A 20,609-nucleotide genomic window follows, 5' to 3' on the forward strand; every position below is an offset into this window, starting at 1 on the left:
AAAAAAAAATTAATTCTAACTAGTAGACGCTTGACGGGTCCATTTAGCGAAAAAGTCACCTAATCTAGGATACTAAATCTGTGATCGGTTGTTAGCCGTATCAAGTGGCGAAGTGGTCATAGCCTAGTGGTCGAGAGTTCGAGAGTCGCATCGGCCTTTTATCAGGGGGTCCGGGGTTCGATCCCAGGTCTCTTACATTTCGAAGTTATGTGCAGTTATTGGCAACTAAAAACTACTTGCTTTGCACACGTTGAAGGAAAATATCGTGAGGTAACTGCCTGAGAGTTCTCCATAACGTTCACAAAGATGTGTGCAGTCTGCCAATCCACAATAGGGCAGCGTGGTGGACTATGTCCTAAACTTTAGGCCCTAATCCCTTCTCGTTGTAACAGGAGACCCATGCTCAGTAGTGGGCTGGTGATTGATTGTTGAATATAATGATGATGATTCATCAACAGAAAATACTAAAATGAAATGCGACAGCCATAGGCGGTTGAATTATTTTGAAGATGGCCACCGCTAACATTGAAAATTGGCAAAATTCCTGTAACTTTTTAACTTACGGAACCACGACCAAGACAAGACCCAGTTACAACAAAGACAAGCAAGACCAAGAACGAAACAAGTTAACCTAATAAAAAGCTTTTAAAAAGATCAGCCTTTGCCCAATTAAATAGGCAATAAATTTAGAAATAAATATACAAGTTTTATTTGAATCATCATCATGATCAACCCATCGCCGGCTCACTACAGAGCTCGTCTCTCAGAGGGAGAAGGGTTTATTTGAATAAATTACTACATTACTAGCTGATGCCCACGATTACATCCGCGTGGAATGAGGGTTTTAAAAATCCCGTGGGAACTCTTTGATTTTCCGGAATAAACCCATCTATACCCATGCAAAAAATCACGTCAATCCGTTGTACCGTTGCGATGTGATTGAAGGACAAACCAACAAACGAACACACTTTCGCATTTATAATAAGGGTACTGATTAAGATTTCCGGTTTCAACGAAAACAGAGTTAGTACTTTTGTATATCTCTTGTATCGGTACTTTATACTGTCGGTATGTATTAAATTATTACAATATTGTACAGCATTTTTTCTTATTACTCCAACGCGATGTCGTTGAACGTTTCTTATATACTTTTTGCATACGTTTCTTGTGTGTTTTATGAGTCTTCTTGTTACTCATTCTCGAATCTTTTGATTGCACCCTGGCACATTCGCAAGTAGACCCGAGACGATCGACTTGATCCACTGCGCTAGGGCATCTTGTTGTACTACGCCTACTTTTACTGTAGCATTTTTCTGGTTGCTGACATGGTGGGGGTCGAGGTCTATGCTTATGAACACTGCATGACGGTGCAGATATACAGGGTGCTAGGCTTTTATTTGCAGCTGGAACATAACAACTTATTCAATCTGGAGTGGAATTTGTATGACAAACAAATCGATTAGGCGCACTGCAGCGCGTAGCTGATCGACGCAGTTCTTTAGTAAACATATAGGTAGCGAATTATTACGATTCGATTCGACTCAACTCAGCGAGCCTAGTGGACGCTCACTTTTATACCTCAAAATTGTTTTACCATTTTTTTGACAACAGCTTCCTGTAAATCAAAATTTTGATAAGGCTCCAATCCATCAGCCTGTTTGCGTCCACTGCTGGACATAGGCCTTTCCAAGAGCACGCCACCAAACACGGTCCTCAGCCTTCCTCATCCACCCGCTCCCCACCACCTTACCGTAATCGGGAATAGCAGGGCTGCCGGGAACTGGGGGCCTTTGTCTGGCCTTTGTTTGATAAGGCTCACTCTAATAAAAATGTATGTACACTAAAATGGACCTTGTAATAATATGTGTTGTGCAAAAGAGATTAACTAGGGATGGTAAAGCAATTTTATGGGTGATGTTACAGTCATAAGAAATATTATGAATAATCTCTATATATAAAAATGAATCGCTCAACCGATTTCGCTAATTCTTTTTCATTACCTATATTCCTTGAAGTACGGGGATGGTTCTTACGGAGAGAAAAAAATAAAAAATCCTGAAAAAGAATCGACTGTTAGGCGGTACGAAGTTCGCCGGGGCAGCTAGTGAAACATAATAATGAATATTAGGACTACCTACATAATATTATGTAATCCTATATTCATTACATAAATTAAAAAATTATATAAAAATAATAAAAATTACAGTAGGTACAGGAAGCTTTTATTTATGTTGTAATAAGGTACCTATCAAAAGAAGCTGTTATACAATTTCTCATATTAGGACTACCTACATAATATTATGTAATCCTATATTCATTACATAAATTAAAAAATTATATAAAAATAATAAAAATTACAGTAGGTACACACAGGAAGCTTTTATTTATGTTGTAATAAGGTATCAAAAGAAGCTGTTATACAATTTCACAACATTTTGTACAAGAACAGTGGTTTCCTATTATTAGTATCTTTGTAGAATTATTATTAAAGTATTTCGCAACATTTTTTAGGTCGCTTAAGACGTCCTCTATGTCCTTTGCCCAAGCAACAGTCGGACTCGGCTCGACGAGAGCCTTGTTTTTTGGAATAATTTGCATAACTATGGCTTCCTGTTAGTCTATCCTTTCTTTTCATCTTTCCCTCTTTAGATTTTTTTTTCAGAAACTTGTCTACAGATTTTTGACTAGAAGAACGTCTAAGTTTATTGCAGCTGCCGCATGAAGCCTTCTCCCTGTTTCTCATAATGGAAACAGCACTTCGACAAGGCTTTATGTTTTTCGAAGTGGTCTTTTTTAGGCATCGTTCTGGATTTTGACACGGCGGCGGTGTGGGATGGCATCGAATGGGCGTACATGACGCAGTCGGTGTGCAGGGCGGGTGAATCGAAGGAGCCATCTATCTTTACTCCTTAGTCTTACTCTGTAAGAAAATCCTCTATCAATCAACGGTCTCACTAAAATCCACTAATGATAACTGAAGCCAGCTTCTACTACGTTAGTAAATCAGCCACTCATAAAACACAGATAATTAAAAAAAATACAACTTACATGTTAGTGACACAATCACAAAAAAATTAAAAGTGTCTTTATACACTGAGCAGTAGGTAATGCGGATCAAAACGCACGAAATTATTTTATCAAACCAGCTAAACACGAGGGAAGATACTTAAAATTAGGAATAATAGTATACAAGTCGCATGAGTGGATACTCACACTGCTTGCTCATGTTATATTATTATTTTTCGTCCGATCAATTATTATTATTTATATTATCCTCCTGCAGCATGCCTTTATTATACTAAAGTTAAAAGAGAAAAACTTCTTAAATTTTACGTGGAATTTATATTAACTAAAATAGATATTTTCAAACTATTATTAACAACTTTGTACAAAAGTTCAACGCCAGTTGTATCTATAGGTACTTCAAGAAATTTGCCTTATAAAAAGTACTTAGTCTATACTGCGCTCTGAAAAGTTGTAATCTGCCATTGAACTTTTGTACTTTAACTGAAAACCCTGTTCATCATAGTGGCAGGCTAAGTATATGGTGGCAGGTAAACCAATAGCAAGCTGGCTTCGTTATCTAAAAAATTTACAACTGCAGGCTTTTGTACAAAGCTGTCAATTATAAATCCCACATCTAACTATAACTGGATATTTAAGAGTAAAACTTACCCATGCTATATGCTTACAAAGACGGGGATTTAGTGTTAATCATGTCTAATTTTAATTATTGTTTTTGTAGTTTTAGTAAATTTTGTAATTGACACGTAAATTTTTCAACTTTGACAGCCCACATAACTTCTATTTGATTTTCTATTTTTAATAATGACGTTCACTAACTTCTTTTATGCAAGAAGTTTTTATTTTGTCAACTTTTGAACTCATCTGTATTGGTTCTTGATTCCGTGGTTCTTCAAAGTGGCCGTCATACAAATACGTACTCATTCGATTCGTATTTTTTACGGAATCCCTGATTTCACGGATGACAAACGCCCTTAGGGGTGTCCAGGGTATTCAGAGGACGATATAAACGCTGTCCACTATAGGCTCGCCGAGCAGAGTCGAATCGAATCGGAATAATTCGCCACCTGACTCTTGTCGCAGATGCGTTTTGAATTTGACTAGTGCGAACACGTACGAACACGCACGAACAATCCCGGCCTTACAAGTATTATAGGAGCGTGCAGACTGAGTACGGCTAACACCCAGTCTGCGCGCTCCCATAGTACGTGGAAAGTCGGGATTGTACTGTGTACATATGAGTTGCACGAGTCAAAGGCGGAAAACGCATCCAAAGAGCAACTAGCCTGTATGATTACTATAGAACTGCGTCGATCAACGACGCACCAGTGCGCTAAATCAATACAAATCTCAATTAATGGCTGTCGGTTCGATTCGGCGCGCCTCAAGTCGACTCCAGGCTAAATATTGGAATATTTCGGTAGGTTAGGTTAGGTTAGGTTAGGTTAGTAGCCGAGCTAGTAGGTGCTGGTTGTAGCCTTATTAGAACCATAACAGTTTTATGATTTTTTAGTCCAGCATTTTATTTTCATACCATATAGTTGATGCCAAACGTCTTGAATGATCTGAAGTACTTGTACTACGAAGAATAGAATACGCGAGACGAGCGCGAATATATGCTCAGCTCCCGCTCCTCGCTGATACTGTTTAGTACTACTAATGCGACACTACTCATCACTCCTTCAGTTCAGAGTAAGTACTCAAGAAGTTTGGCGTCACCTATACATGTCAGACATTTAAAAGCCTACCTATAAACCTATTAATTATTATTAATAATACTATCGTTCAGATGTAAGTATTTATGGGCCGATTGATAAAGACAATTGTAAGATAAGTCAAATAATATTAATATATACATACATTAAAACAGTAAAAGTCTCAATGTACTGTAAATGTAATTTATTTAAACTAAAATACGTAGATAAAATACATAATTCACAAATAACATTTTTGGATTAAAATATAAGTATAACGCGTAAAGTTTAACTCCTCGCGCGACATTTTAACTTTTTGTGTCAAATTTCATGTCAAAAGTACAATTTTAGTCCTTATTTTAAAGATAAACCGTACTTTTGACATGACAGTTGACTCATAGAGTTAAAATGGCGCGTGAGGAGTCATTTTACGGAGTATATGTTAAAATATTGCAAGATAACAAATAGATGTACATATCATCATTTATCTGCCTTTTCGTAACTATTAAGCCTATTAACTATGGTTGGACATAGAGCCACACAAAGATCTCCAAATCTATTTGTTGTCCTATTTCATTAATATGCGTCATATACGAGTAATTTAACTAAAATAAAATCAGCAAATTTAGTTATACTGACTAAATAATAATAATTATTTGTTACGCTGGATCATTGAACGCAGGCAATAGTTTTATCTATTTAATAGATAATGCGTTGCGGACTAAATACCTAGATCAGAGAGAACTGAGCTATTGACTAAATACAAAAAAATATAATTACGATTAAAAATTAAAGAGCACGAAATTATTAAATCTTGAGACATATGTTTTCGTATGTTTGGATATACTTCTTAAGATGAATTATAAGCGTTAACTAACTAATGCATACGGTCAACAAATCCATACAAGTTATATTATATTGATCAGTCACCACATTAAAATTTTTATTAAAAAAACTTAATAAGTAAATATAATCACCCTAAAGTGTTTATCAGTAGAAAATTGTATTGTAAATAAACCTTTCCACAAACTGAAACCTATTCTCGATTAATTTCTATCTTTGGAAATAAAAAGTAAGCGGCATGCGATATTTCCATTTAACTAATGAAATATAATTGCTATTATTGGATATTATACTTTCTATATACACATTAATTTAAATTCAATAACAATTTTATTCAAAGCAAATTAATTTAATACTGATAAACTTTACACAGATAGAAGGCTCTAGCATTATAAATGGCGCTAGAAGAAATTTTTAATGGAATGCTAAAAACCAAATATAGTCCTTATACTAACATGAACTGCAATACTTTAATTTAGAACCATTAGACAATCATTATAGAACCATTGGTGATTTTAAGTACTCTTAAAATTTGTTAATTCTTTTTAACTTTTTAGTAAAAAAACCAGTGTATAATATTAATTAGTTATCTGGCTTTCGGTAACAGTCGCTAGTTCATAGCATATCATAGAAACATACGTAAACAGATCGAATTGCGCATTAGGCGTGAACCAAGCGTGACCACGGCACAGTCTTGACATAGGAGTGTAATTTTTTTTGCATGCTTTGACGTACTAAAGGTTAATGTTTTGGTTCTAAATATTTTAAATACCCTTCATAGAGCACCTTAAAAGATAAATTAAAACCGCGGCTAGACATAATGATCGTCAGCTGTAATGATGCAATCAATCCATAATCGCATCATTAGCTGAGGATATAAAATATAATAGTATACAGTTTTAGCAATATATGAACCTCGTCAATAACAACGATTGAGACTATCGCAATGTATGTCACATATATCGTATTTTAGCCAAATTGAAGCTACCAGAATCAACTCATTTTGTTACGAGTTATCAATTATAACATAAAACCAAAAACTTTCGATGCGGACAGAAAAATCGCATAATTTTATATTAGTTTTATTTCAGCCACTTTTGACTTCCAATAAGAATAGTTGTGAATATTATGATGTCCTATTTGTTTATACATAAAAGTACTGGAAAATGCTACATATTTATCTAAAATAAAAACATAAGTGACATTTTCTTGCTAAATTTGCAGTTCATGTTTGTTTTCAATTACAATTACAAAAATTGAAAACTCACTGTAGCTTTCTAGTCAAAGTAGTCTGAAGGCGAAGCGGTGCTCATGTGATAGTGTGGACAGTGCATTAGTTTTCTTTCTTCGACGTAGATTCCTGATAGGTCGGCGGTTGATCCTGCAAAATTAAATTTACTATTTTAGAGCTCCAAGTCTAGCACGACGCTATAACGATCACGATCACTTATGATTGCCAGACAGTCCCTATTGGCTCAATCTAAAGTACTGAGTTATACCAAGTTGATACATGATTCATTAGACAGACACGCATTCGGGTTTATGTCAGACATTTATTTTATTTTATTTTAGATTAATTTTACTGTAATTCCATGCAATTCGGCTGGGAAAATCGCCGCCTCTATACACTTACAGTCGTACACTATCTATAGGAGCTAAGTAAGTGCGATGGTTTTCTCGGTTGAAATGCATGGAAAGCCGTACGTATTAGTTAAGTATTTGTGATCTTTTTGTCTTCATGCTCTGTTTTTTGTTGTTTTTTTTTGTTTTGTTTATGTACGTTTGTCTGGTGTTGTTCTGTTTTGTACTGTGCGCTATGGTCCCAAATAAAAGGTTATTTAGGTTATTTAATTTAATTCAAACCTATTACAAATTCCGGCAAATACAACAATAATTGTGATTGTCACAATATGATAATTTTTGTGTTAGTCTCCTGAAGGTACATCAGGTTGGATCTAATTAGCGGGGTGCGACGTGCGCAGTGTCCGTGATTGGTCGGCTGGCGTATTACATCATACTCAGCCTCCCGCATTGGTTACCGCGCGTTTTCGTAGTCCTGCCGCGTTACTCGCTTTATAAGACGCGCCTTATAAAGCGAAAAGGCGAATTTAGACCTGCGCAAGTATCCATGCTTCGAGATCCGTGTAGTTTACTATACTTACTATCATCTACTATGTGTAACAAATTACTTTTACTTATTTCTAGCATGATATTTATTTTTAAGGTTCTGTACCGAAAAAGAACCCTTATAGGATCACTTCGTTGCCTGTCTGTCTGTCAAGAAACCTACACGGCACTTCCCGTTGACCTAGAATCATGAAATTTGGCAGGTAGGTAGATCTTATGGCAGACATGAGGGGGGAAAATCTGAAAACCGTGAATTTGTGAGCACATCACAAAAAAATATTAAAATGTGTTCTTGAACAAATAAGTATTTTCAACTTTCAAAGTATGATAACTATACCAAGTGGTACAGCTGTTGGAGCGATTTTTAGGGTTCCGTACCTCAAACGGAAAAACGGAACCCTTATAGGATCACTTTGTTGTCTGTCTGTCTGTCTGTCAAGAAACCTACAGAGTACTTCCCGTTGACCTAGAATCATGAAATTTGGCAGGTAGGTAAGTCTTATAGTAGACATTTGGGGAAAATCTGAAAACCGTGAATTTGTGGTTACATCACACAAAAAAATTAAATTGTGGCCATGAACTAAAAATTAGTATTTTCAATTTTTGAAGTAGATAACTATATAAAGTGGGGTATCATATGAAAGGGCTTGACTTGTGCATTGTAAAACAGATTTTTATTTATTTCTTCACATCATGCATCACAGTTTTTGAATTATCGTGCAAAATGACGAAAAAAATACGACTTTAGTATGGAATCCTCGTTGCGCGAGGCTGACTCGCACTTGGCCGGTTTTTTATTATATGAGATTTCTTGTATGATGGTACGGAACTCTTCACGAGTCCGACTCGCACTTGACTGGTTTGTTTTACTTCATGTCAAGATTTCGTTCTCTAGTATATTATACTTATTAGATACACTTACATAGGGTGGTGGAACATAAGCTGTCTGAGGCTTATTGGGATCGTAGTACGCGCTTCGAGCCGCCTCCGCTGCTTTGGCATCTGAAATTGGTATTTAAACTACTGCAAACATCAAAACTTATACCATACACTACATTACATGAACCATTTTACTTTAGTGTTAAAAGTAATTGATCACTACCAACAAAGAGGGTCTAAAATGTTTCAATATTCTAAACTACATTAAAAACAATAAGAACATAATGTAATTAGTTGAGAAACAAAGTAATAACTGAATATACAACATACATTAATTAAACTAACTTTTTAAACTTACAATTTTTTTTTAAATACAGCGTATCCCTTAAATAACAGTTAGGCCGCGATTACACCTAAGTTCTACTCACGTAAATAGCTTATGTTAGTAATTTATAACTTTTCTAATGTAAGTGTACTTAGAAGTGTTTACATTAGTAAATTTGTTGTAAGTCAATCAAGTAAGCTACTTACGTGAGTAAATTTAGAGATATAATCGCGGCCTTGTGTAACCTGTAAAAATTGTCACCAATTTTATTTAACTGTTAACTTCTCAATAAGTCTCACCATTAGGCGACATAGGGGGTGCTCCTGGCGCGAAGCCGCCGGGGTATCCCGGAGGCGGCAAGTGGCCGTTGCCTGGGTAGCCCGGCGGCGGCACGGGCCCGTTGGCCTGGGCGCCCGGGTAGCCCGGGTAGCCGCCAGCCTGCGCTGTGGCATTCGGCCCTGCTCCAGAGAAGCTGCCTCCAGGCGGATAAGTTACGCCCATCACACCAGGATAAGGAGGGGGACTGTTCGATATAAACACGGAATTCGGAGAGGGTTGGTCGGGAAATGCCTGTAACAAGCAGATTTTGTTAGCTCATACATTAGAAAGTAGAGTGTTTAGTGCTTTTGAATCATCAAATGAATCTACTACTTTGAAATGCCCTTGCTATCTCTGAAATAAACAGGAAAGCTAGATTTAAGATTTTCCATGAACCCCTTATGCGATTGCAAAGTACACCAGGAAGTAGCTTATTAGTATCTATATTATAATTAATGTGAATGTGTGTTTGTTTGTCCTTCAATCACGGTGTAACGAATCTACATTATTTATTAGAGAGTTACATAAGCTACTTTTTTACCAGAAAATCAAAGAGTTCCCACGAAAATTATAAAACGTGAATCCACATGGATGAAGTCGCAGGCATCAGCTGGTAGATTTTAAGACTTACATTGTATGGAGGCACCCATCCATAATATCCTTGCGGTGGAGGTGCATAAGCAGGCGGAGGCGCGGCGTACCACGGCCCCGACGGCGGCGTGTAGGGCGGCGGCGGCGCGTCGGCCGACATGTGGCGAGAGGCTGAAATTACATTATGACAATGTGCTTAATGCTGCTAATTATAAGTACAGTTGAGTAAGAACAACTTCGACAAGGAGGCTGACAGAAGAGTTCAGCTGGACTACCCAGCATATTTTTCCCCATTATGTGTATGCATAAAACTTAAGGCTTTCTTTCACAAATAGTGTGAAACATCATTAAAAAGATCAGTATCCCAATGGCCTTCAAAAACTATGGTCCTAGAACTAAAACTGTACAAGAGCTTGGGTTCGGTACCAAACAAAAAAACGGGCCAAGTGCAAGTCAGCCTCGCGCACCGAGGGTTCCGTACTACAGAAGAAGTAAACTGCAGTACTATTACAGTCGTATTTTTCGACATTTTGCACAATAAATTAAAAACTATTATGCATAGAAATAAATAAAAATCAGTTTTAGAATGTACAGGTAAAGCCCTTTTCTATGATACCCTACTTGGTATATTAATCTTACTTTAAAAATGTAAATACATACTAATTATTTGTTCATGAACACATAATTTTTTTTTGTGATTTAACCAAAAGTTCACGGTTTTCGGATTTTTCCCCTTCCGTGTGCTATAATATCTACCTACCTGCCACATTTCATGATTCTAGGTCAACGGGAAGTACCCTATAGGTTTCTTGACAGACACAACAGATAGATATATAGATAGTTCTTTTTTTCTTTTTGAGTTACTAGAACCCTAAAAATTTCTATACAAATTTTTTGTGTTATTTTCCAAAGGCTCTTTCAGCACATTTTTATATGATTATTTTTCCGACCCAAATGTCGACCAATAGAATTGCACCATTCGACGTCACGTGGTACAACCTACATGGTATTATACTGATAATTTTTTGAAAATTTTCTCTGGTAGTTGCTATATATAAAAAACAAACATGATCCAGTCAAATTAACCACACGTCAAACTGACAGGTTGAATTCAATTGTGAAAATTGGAGATTTTGGCCGACATTTGGGACGGAAAAATAATCCCCCGAATACCACACGAGCTTCAAAATTATCTGGCATTTCCCTCAAGGTTCCCTGCAAACAAATAAAGTCGTCAAGTTTTTCAGGAAAAATCACTCGCGCTTCGCGCTCGTGATTTTTTAACCTGAAAAACTTGACTCCTTCATTTGTTTGCAACGAACCTATCGGGAAATACCCGATAATTTTGAAGCTCTTGTGGTATTATAAGTGAAAGTTTATCCCCGTTACATATATGCCCAATATTATTTGTATGTAGGCGCACTCTGACATATAAAACCTTTGTAAATAAAATATTGTGTAATCCTCAAATTGCACCATTTAAGCAAATGTCAATAATTTTAGATTAATGACTTATGTATTCATTATGTACATAAACTAGCGATTCAACCTGGTTTCACACGGGTGCAAAATTTTGTTGACTAAAAATATCAGCAAAATGGGTTGAGTTGTTCTCACAAGATGGTCTTTCGTGTATGATTGATTTTTATTTTTATTCAAGAATATAGAAGAGGATACACTTTCTGCTTGTTGTTTCATCATTCTACTTTTTCCTGTAAATTTGTATAGATCTCTAGTAACTTTTACCTTCAGATAATGACTCACAATATGAGAAATTTTATTAAATGTATTTTTATATGAAAAAAATAGTCTTACCAAGATGTGCTGCTTTAAGCATAGCCTGGCCAAATTCTATAGCTCCACCAGATTTGAACGTCAGCTTGAATTTGACTTCACCAATGAAGTTTCCATTCGGCTGAGCACGCACTTTGCCTTTAATATAATTTGCGGCAAACATAGGCTGTTCCACTGTCACCTATAAGTATATATTTCACATTCAATTTTATTACAATTTTTTAAAACTGATTAAATCACTCTCATACTTTAAACAATATGGCAGCTCAACTGGCCTGGATACACCATCACATGCTTGTAATATTGTACAAAAAATCATCCCAAATATTAAGATTCCTATGCTGGTTCACAGCAATCAACAAAAAAGACATTTGTTTCCATGACACAATATATACCTAGAGTATTGCAACACCTGTCATATGCTCACACACATTTTGATATATTTTTGCATACTTATTTATTAATATTGATCAATTTACTCAGCAGAATCAGTATCCATTTCAGCAAGCTTGTTATATATTACTTGGTTTTTTTTTAAATTGTATTTGCAGATATCTTGTAATTTTGTATATATTGACTTATATATTACTTCATAAGGACAGTGCCATTGAACAAGCAAAATGGCACCGACTCATTGGTCATAAAATGTTTATTTAGCACCATTGCAACCTCAGTGACATCTGGATTTCAAAGGGGTTCAAAAACCGTGAAAAATCTTGTTCACTTGGGCATATTTTGTCATTTATATCGATGATTGTTGGTTATTAATTGAAAAATTTATTTTAAAAAGGTCAGTCCATTCTGTAAAATGATTGCATCAGTCTACGAAAAAACCATATTTTAATACTTACATCTTGTAAAGCTATGAAGGGAAAGCTAAAAGATCTTAGCGGATCAGCATTGTTCTTTGAGTTATATATCATACGATGGGTGGTAAGATACATTCGTCCATTCTTTGTGCCTTTGAACTCTTGTGTATCATTTCCATAGAACTCCACAACCACATTATCAGAGAATAAAATTATGCTGCAAAAAATAATCACATAATTAAAACAACCATTATTTATTGATTTGTTGATATATTTATTTGACATTCTTAGTCGAAGAGCATTATTCAAATGACAGTATTATATGTATTTTGGTATTTTGTAAAGAGGAAGTTTCAAAAACGACAAAACTTTTAATTAGAATTAGTCATGATGATAGTGATAAAATAAGCGAAATTTTTCAGATACCTTGATAAACAACAAAAACTTGACAACAAACAAACTACAATATGTAAGAAAAATTTTAAGATACAGTTTCGATCGCACTTTCTTTCGATTATCTAGTACTTACGTAAAGCTTTCCAGGCGATATGCCCGTTTTATTATGGTTCCAGAAGGATGATAATATTATGTATTAGTTAAGTACGGAGTTTACTATGAGTCATAGCAATCAAAGGAATTTTTAAGAATCATCTACATTTGTATAAACTGAGACTTACCATTCACCAGCATGGATTAGCACGCCATGATCTGCGTGAGCTGTATTTAGAGACATTGTTTAGTCCTGGGAATCCAGCCAGTTAGCAAAATGTATCCCTGTACCAAATCGATATAAATAATGATAAATAATCGTAATCTTCTCGAAGATCGAACGATATATATAAAAATAAAACGTCAAGTGTCAACCTCTATAACCTCTAATTTTTTAAACTGGTTTTACGTCTCTAGGTTCTAGCCCTTTTGAACCTTCTAGAAAAATATTAAATTCTTTGCTCTGGACCATAGGGGTGCAACTCCAGAACATTAAAAAATCGCAAATTGAAATTCGCTTGTGGTGCCATCTAAGCGCGAGTACGGCTAAACAAATAGATAACAGTTAATAAAAGACGTAAATAGATGGCGGGCACATTGTTGTAATTTTAAATTACAAACATTTGGACAGCCACAGTCACCGTCAGTGGTGCCAGATTAGGCGAATTACCGCCATTTAGGCTACCTCGGCGGGCCAATCGGCGCCCAAAAATCCCGATTGGCTACCAGTAACCATTTAGGCTACCAGTAGGGCGATTGTCTAAAACCGGTATCAATCATTATTACAATCTCAATTGTTCTGATTGGCTGAATTTGTGCAATCCTTGTTGCAACAATGCATTGTAGCCAATAGTGAGCGAGCATTAACCAATCAGAGATGATTGTGATCGTAACATTGTAGCTGTCAAACAACCGCGGTAGGGCCCCTGGAAGATAGAAACGGGCGATTTTAGGCTACTCAGCAGGCAAAATCCTAAAACAAATTCCTAAAGGCCGGCAACGCATCGGCGGCTCCTCTGGTGCTGCAAATGTTCATGGGCGGCGGTAATCACTTAACATCAGGTGACCCGCCTGCTCGCTTGCTCGCTATATCTATTAAAAAAAAAAAAAAAAACGGGCGAATTCAATTGGTAAATATCTGGCAACCCTGGTCACCGTTGAAGTTCAAAACTTTTCATGTTTTCGTGTATTGTTGTTTGTGCGGTTCTAAATATTTCTATTTCTGATAAATTTATCTGACCCTGCTTTGTTTACTGGACTCTGTGTTTCCTTTAACCACCTCGATAACTACCTAAGGATTGATTTACGGACTCGATTCATGCCTGAACGATTGACCACGGCTACGGATTACGGACTTGTTTTTGCTTTGTGAAAAGATTTTCTGTCGATAGATTTGTGCAGGGAAAATGCCACGGAGATCTCGATGTGTGTTCGGATGTGAGCAATTCGGTAAGTTTAAAATCAGCTCACTTGTAATCTAACACAAATCTCTTAAACGAGTCAAACTCTATGCTCCATTAGTACATTAGGTATTTTATCATGATACTAAATAATTCCTGCGATTTCGTCCACGTGGATATCATCCAAAAAACCATTTTAGAAATCCCGTGAGAAGTCCAATTTTCCGTGATAAAAGTAGCCTACAACCGTCTCCGATGCAAGCTATCTCTTCACCAAATAGATGATGCCCGCCACTTTGTCTACGTTGGTTTAGCGTTTTAAAGAATCCCATGGGAACTGTTTGATTTTCCGAGGCAAAAGTAGCCTATGTCCTTACCTGGATGCAAGCTTCTCTGTACCTTCTAACTTTTATCATAAACGGTTACACAAATTGACTGTGAAAAGCTAGCAGACAGACAGCCTGACATACTTTTGCATTTATAATATTGGTAAGGATTATTGACTACTAATTCTGTACATTTTTTGTTTTGTAATTAAGTGTAGGTACGTAGGTACAACATTAGATATTATTTTGAACTTTAATGACTATGGTTTTTTTATATTTTACTAGCTGCCCCAGCGAACGTCTTACCGCCTAGTCGATTTCGGGCAATTCCATAAAAACCATCCTCGTACTTCAAGGAATATTATAAAAAAAGAATTAGCGAAATCGGTTCAGCTGTTCTCGAAATTTGCGCTTAGCAACACATTCAGTGATTCATTTTTATATATATATTATAGAGATTAAGTAAATAAGTACAATAAGTATAGATAATACAATAATATATTGCATATTTTATGTTACTACTTTTTCAGATGTTTTGCATCACTTTCCAAAACCTGGCCACTCCTCTTTGAAACGATTTCAACAATGGAAAGAGATAGTAGGACAAGATTTAGAAAGCAAGACTGATGATGAAATATATACGAATTATCGAATTTGCAATCACCACTTTGAAGATCGTTTTTTATACCATCACAGTAAAAGACTAGCAAAGACAGCATTTCCTTCTCTTAACCTTGGTGAGTTTTATTTATTAGTTATTACAGTAGAGAGGATTTTGAGAAATTACATTGATTGACATGTCAATAATAGGTCAAAGCACAGATTGTAGAAGCTTGAAAACACTGGCCAAGTGTGGGTCAGACTTGTGCACAGAGGGTCCCATACTTCAGTCGTATTTTTCGACGTTTTGCACGATAAATCAAGAACTGCTATGTAGAAAATAACTGGCCAAGTGCGAGTTGGACACAGCACATAGGGTTCTGTAATACACAAGAGTAAAACAGATCACTTTTCTTAACAAGCCGCAAAACTGTAGAGGTTTATTGTTAATATCAAAAAAATCGACTTGGCAGCGCTACGGGATACCCCACTTGGTATCAAATGTAATAAGTACAAATGTTTCTATGGAATCTTCAAAACTGAAATCTCCTAATGAAGTTGCAGACAGAAACTAACTATGTATAACTAATAATTATAACATAAACACTTCTTCTAAAACTCTATTTTGCATATTTCAGGTGCCATTGATTCAAGTCTAGATGCTAATACAATAAATCAACCAGAAAGTTCTACACATAATCAATCGGTCGCTCAAAGTACCCCATCTGTGGTTCACAACATCCAAGCAGGATATTCTCAAACTCAGATTCAGAAAAAAATAATTACTAGTAAGTTGTGGCCATAAACAACAAATAATACACATACACACATACACACTGGGAGGTTACCTGGCTGGCACCCCACTAGACCTAGGTCTACTTAATTGTTATTACTTGTTTTTATCTGTATTATAAGTATTTTTTGTGTTCCTTATATGTAATTTAATATGTAATAATATCCAATAAATTTAATTTAATTTAATTAAATAAGAGATAAAAAATCTTTACTGTTTAACAAGATTTTAACAAGAATAGAGTATTGAAAATTGTCTAATAGTTAATGTATACTTAATAAAAACACCTTTTTTTTTTCAGGAAAAGCTGGTCAAAGACATGTGAATCTCAAAGTTCAGAAATTGTTAAGGAAAATAGTTAATTTGAAAAATAAATTATTCGAACAAAGAAACCAAGTAAAGATAGCAAAAAAAATGTCAAAAACAAAATTATTTAACAAGGTTCTAAAATACTTACCTATGCCTGCTCAAACACTTGTAAAAATGCAATTAACACAGCATAACAAAAAAAGCCGTGGAAGAAGATTTAATCATGCAGAAAAATTAATGTCACTCTCGATATATAAGAAAAGTCCAAAAGGCTATAACTTTTTGAGAAAAATGTTAACTTTGCCATCAAAACGAACATTACTGGATGTCCTTAAACAAATAACAATTAAACCAGGCTTAAACCCTGCGATAATTAAACTTTTGAAAAATGCGGCAGACAAATTGGGGATGGAGCAACGATTATGTGTATTAATCTTTGATGAAATGTCTTTGTCTCCATCCCTACATTTCAATACAGCATTCGATCAAGTAATCGGATTTGAAGATTTTGGGGGAAATGAAATTACAGAGAATATTGCTGACCATGTTTTGGTATTCATGATAAAGGGGCTAAAAGCTAAGTTCAAACAGCCAATTTGCTATTTGTTTTGCAAAAGTGCCACAAAGGCAGTAATATTAAAAAGGTGTATTAAAAACATAATTACACAAATTAATCAAACAGGATTGGCTGTCGTCTCAACTGTCTGTGATCAATCTACAATTAACAACAAAGTTATAAATGAACTGATAAAAGAGACTAAAGTAGATTGTCTTAGATTAGGCAACGAGCCTAGGGATAGTAGTTTTGCTGTAGAAAATAATAATATATTCCCCTTATTTGATCCCCCACATTTGTTAAAAGGAATACGAAACAATTTACTGACAAAAGAATTAAGATTCACACAGGAGGACGAAGTAAAGACTGCTAAATGGATACATTTAAAGCTTCTGTTAGATATTGATGCAGGAGAAGATGACTTACGAATGTGCAACAAGTTAACAGAAGCTCATGTACTCATAGAGAAAATTCCGAAGATGAAAGTAAAACATGCTGCACAAGTTTTTAGTCAGCGTGTATCAGGAGCGCTACGATTTTGTGCAAGTAAGTACTGTTAATGTTCTGAAACTTTTAAAGACCTGATATTTGAAGACCTTCTTCACTTTAGAATTAATTCATCAGACTTTGGTACTACTTGACTAGCAAGGACTAATCTTATTCTCAATAATTATTTATTAGCAACATATATGGCGCTATTTTACATCTGTAATGTGATGATAGTGCAACTTTAAAACATCCACAACTCCATACTAATATTATAAATGGTTGACGCCAGCTCACTATTGGCTACAATGCATTGTTGCAACAAGAATCGCACAAATTCAGCCAATCACAACAACTGAGATTGTAATAATGATTGATGCCGGTTTTATGAAATCGACCCACAGCCCACCCAATTTTGACGTTTGGTATACAAATAACTTCTTAGGGAAGGACACTACTTTTTTCTCTGAAAATCATAGAGTTCATAGATTTTAAGAAACCTAAATCCACGCGGGTGAAGTCGCGAGCATCAGCTACAAATCCATGTAAATGTGGCCTGACATTTATGTATAAAAAAATATATTTAAGTATTTATTTAAGTATTTAATTTTTAATCTTTTTTCTTTTTCAGAAAATAATTTACTACCACAAGAGTGTGCTGACACAGCCGACTTGCTGCTATTATTTGATCGTCTTTTTGACTCCTTTAATGGAGGGTCTTATAAAAAGACCCATAAAATATATAAAAATTGTTTGAAAATGAACTCTGACCATTTTAAATTATGGGATGAAAGTGTGCCAATATTAAAATCAATGCGATTTAAGATGGAAACAAAAAAAAAAAGATGGAACAGTAAGTATTCGTTATGAACAGGTTCCATCAATTAAAAATTGGATCCACAATATTAAAGTTATGAAAGAATTGTGGCTATATCTAAATGAAAAACATAATGTAACTAGTTTGTTAACGCGCTGTTTTAACCAAGATCCTGTGGAAAACTTTTTCTCCTCTGTGAGGAGCCACGGGGCTAGAAACACAAACCCTACCTGCCAGCAGTTTGAAAGTATTTACAAAACATTACTTGTAAATAATTTAAATTCAAGTCACTCATTAGGGGCTAACTGTGAGGAAGATCCTAACAAAATGTTACAAAATTTAGATTGTCTTTTGATAGAACATGACATCAAAGAGCCCCCGATGAGCAATGAGCCAATGGATACAGATCTAAGTATAGAAAATTTGGCAGATAGTAGTTCAGAAATTGGAGACAAATTAATAATCTCTGAAACTAAAAAGTATGTGACAGGGTTTGTCATAAAAAAGCTAAAAAGGAATGTGTGTAAATCTTGTATAAAATGCAATAATGAATTGTGTGACACCACCCCACCTCAAGCAGATGAATACATACATTCTATCGATATCACAAGGAGATCTCTTTACCGACCCTCGCGTAACTTTTCAAATTGTGTGAGAAATATAATAAAAATAGTAAAAAGCATGTTAAAAAATGATCCTGGGAAAAGTGGCAAAAGTCAAATGATAAAATTATTAGTTGATCAGAGTACAAGTTTTGATTTTTTAACATGTGATACACACAAAGTCAATTTGAAAAATTATATAATAAATTTTGTGATCAAATTGATTATTCACAGCTGGTGCAATAATGTAAATAAAATTTTAAAAGGTAAAAATTCAGATACTGAAAATGATAGCATAAAAATTCAGGCGTTGAGATATTATCAAACACATAAAGGTAAATAATCTATTTTATGCAATCTAATGAAATCAGTAGTTGAATTACAGACTTCGTTTGATAAAACTAGCTTATGCTCGCGACTTTGTCCGCGTGGACTTCACAAGTTTCAACCCCCTATTTCACCCCCTTAGGGGTTGAATTTTCAAAAACCCTTTCTTAGCGGATGCCTACTTCAAAATAGCTATCTGCATGCCAAATTTCAGCCCGATCCGTCCAGTAATTTGAGCTGTGCGTTGATAGGTCAGTCAGTCAGTCAGTCACCCTTTCCTTTTATATATTTAGATAAGGGGAATCATTCAAGCTTCTGTCAACTATTGCACATTCGTAAGTCATCTTCTGCATCAATATCTAACAGAAGCTATATCCGTTTGGCAGTCTTTACTAAATTGTTTTCTTTAGTAAATTGTTTTGTATTCCTTTTAACAAATATGGGGGATTAAATTGTTAATTGTAGATTGATCACAGACTCTTGCCAATCCTGTGTGATTAATTTGTGTAATTATGTTTTTAATATTACTGCCTTTGTGGCACTAGTCAAATATAATATAATCTATATATAAAAGGAAAAGGTGACTGACTGACTGACTGACTGACTGATCTATCAACGCACAGCTCAAACTACTGGACGGATCACGCTGAAATTCGGCATGCAGATAGCTATTATAACGTAGGCGTCCGCTAAGAAAGGATTTTTCAAAATTCAACCCCTGAAGGGATAAAATAGGGGTTTGAAGTTTGTATGAAACTCTGTCAGTTTTGAAGTGTCTATAAAGTTTTGTAGTTAATATTTTTGCAATTTGCAGTATGACATATTTTATTAAGCTCATATGTTAAAATCTCATTGTTAAAGATCAACTCTAAGTGTGTGAAACAGGGGTTCAAAATTTGTGTAGTCCACGCGAACGAAATCGCGGGCATAAGCTAGTAAACATAAATTCCCATCAATAAAATCAATCTAGTAGATTGGTTTTATTGATTACTTGATTTAGTATAATTTATGTTTATTATTTTACAGTTTATTTACAGGGAATTTTATTTAATATAATTTATGTTATATTTTTTTTATTTTTAATATTACAATAAAACTTAAAGCTAGCTTTATGTTAATTATCTTTGGCTCATATAACAATTATTTTATTGTTTTCTGACTACACAAATACACCAATTGTGGTAATAATTTGAAAATTATTAAAAGTAAATAACCGAAAATGTTAAATTTGAATAGTAATTATTTCACAATCTTGCGGGTCTTGAATTTGGGTATGTATTTTATAGTGTTTACATACACTTCGTATTGTTTTCTATTCTATTGTATTTTATGTATCTACCTAGTTACGAATTTATGATAATAAATATTTACAAAACCTTAAAACCTTTTTCTTTCTATAATATAGTTATAATTAAGTAGCTCAAAGAGTCATAGTCTTGTAATATATATTTTTAAACATGTTTTAAACAAACGTTAATGGAATTATTAATGTTTATTTAA

General features: G+C 34.9%; 1 protein-coding gene across 3 annotated transcripts; it reads right to left on the reverse strand.

Moving 5' to 3' along the window:
* Positions 1 to 1,049: 1,049 nt before the first annotated feature.
* Wbp2 (WW domain binding protein 2) lies at positions 1,050 to 13,265 on the reverse strand. 3 transcript variants are annotated; one of them, XR_011237563.1, is made up of 8 exons: positions 13,082 to 13,265; positions 12,447 to 12,621; positions 11,617 to 11,776; positions 9,842 to 9,972; positions 9,192 to 9,462; positions 8,611 to 8,690; positions 6,830 to 6,942; positions 1,050 to 1,403 (listed from the first exon to the last, which is right to left on the reverse strand). XR_011237563.1 is itself a non-coding variant. In XM_034975777.2 (7 exons), exons 1-7 carry the CDS (start codon positions 13,135 to 13,137, stop codon positions 6,895 to 6,897), a joined length of 921 nt encoding a protein of 306 aa, XP_034831668.1. In that variant the 5' UTR covers positions 13,138 to 13,265; the 3' UTR covers positions 4,909 to 6,894. The 3 variants fall into 3 exon arrangements, 1 of the variants encoding a protein (XP_034831668.1); XR_011237562.1 differs by lacking the exon at positions 1,050 to 1,403 and adding an exon at positions 2,206 to 2,920; XM_034975777.2 differs by lacking the exon at positions 1,050 to 1,403 and having other exon boundaries at positions 4,909 to 6,942.
* Between the last annotated feature and the right edge of the window lie 7,344 nt (positions 13,266 to 20,609).

Source organism: Maniola hyperantus, chromosome 14 (genome assembly GCF_902806685.2).
Source record: "Maniola hyperantus chromosome 14, iAphHyp1.2, whole genome shotgun sequence".
Lineage (NCBI taxonomy): Eukaryota > Metazoa > Arthropoda > Insecta > Lepidoptera > Nymphalidae > Maniola > Maniola hyperantus.

Bases quoted from the DNA above. Each gene is read 5' to 3' on its own strand.
- Wbp2 (XM_034975777.2), bottom strand. From the start codon at position 13,137: ATGTCTCTAAATACAGCTCACGCAGATCATGGCGTGCTAATCCATGCT. The intron at 12,622-13,081 runs GTAAGTCTCAGT...TATTTTTTGCAG, and splicing joins CTAATCCATGCTGGTGAATG to CATAATTTTATTCTCTGATA. The intron at 6,943-8,610 runs GTAAGTGTATCT...TTAATTTTGCAG, and splicing joins CTTATGTTCCACCACCCTAT to GATCAACCGCCGACCTATCA.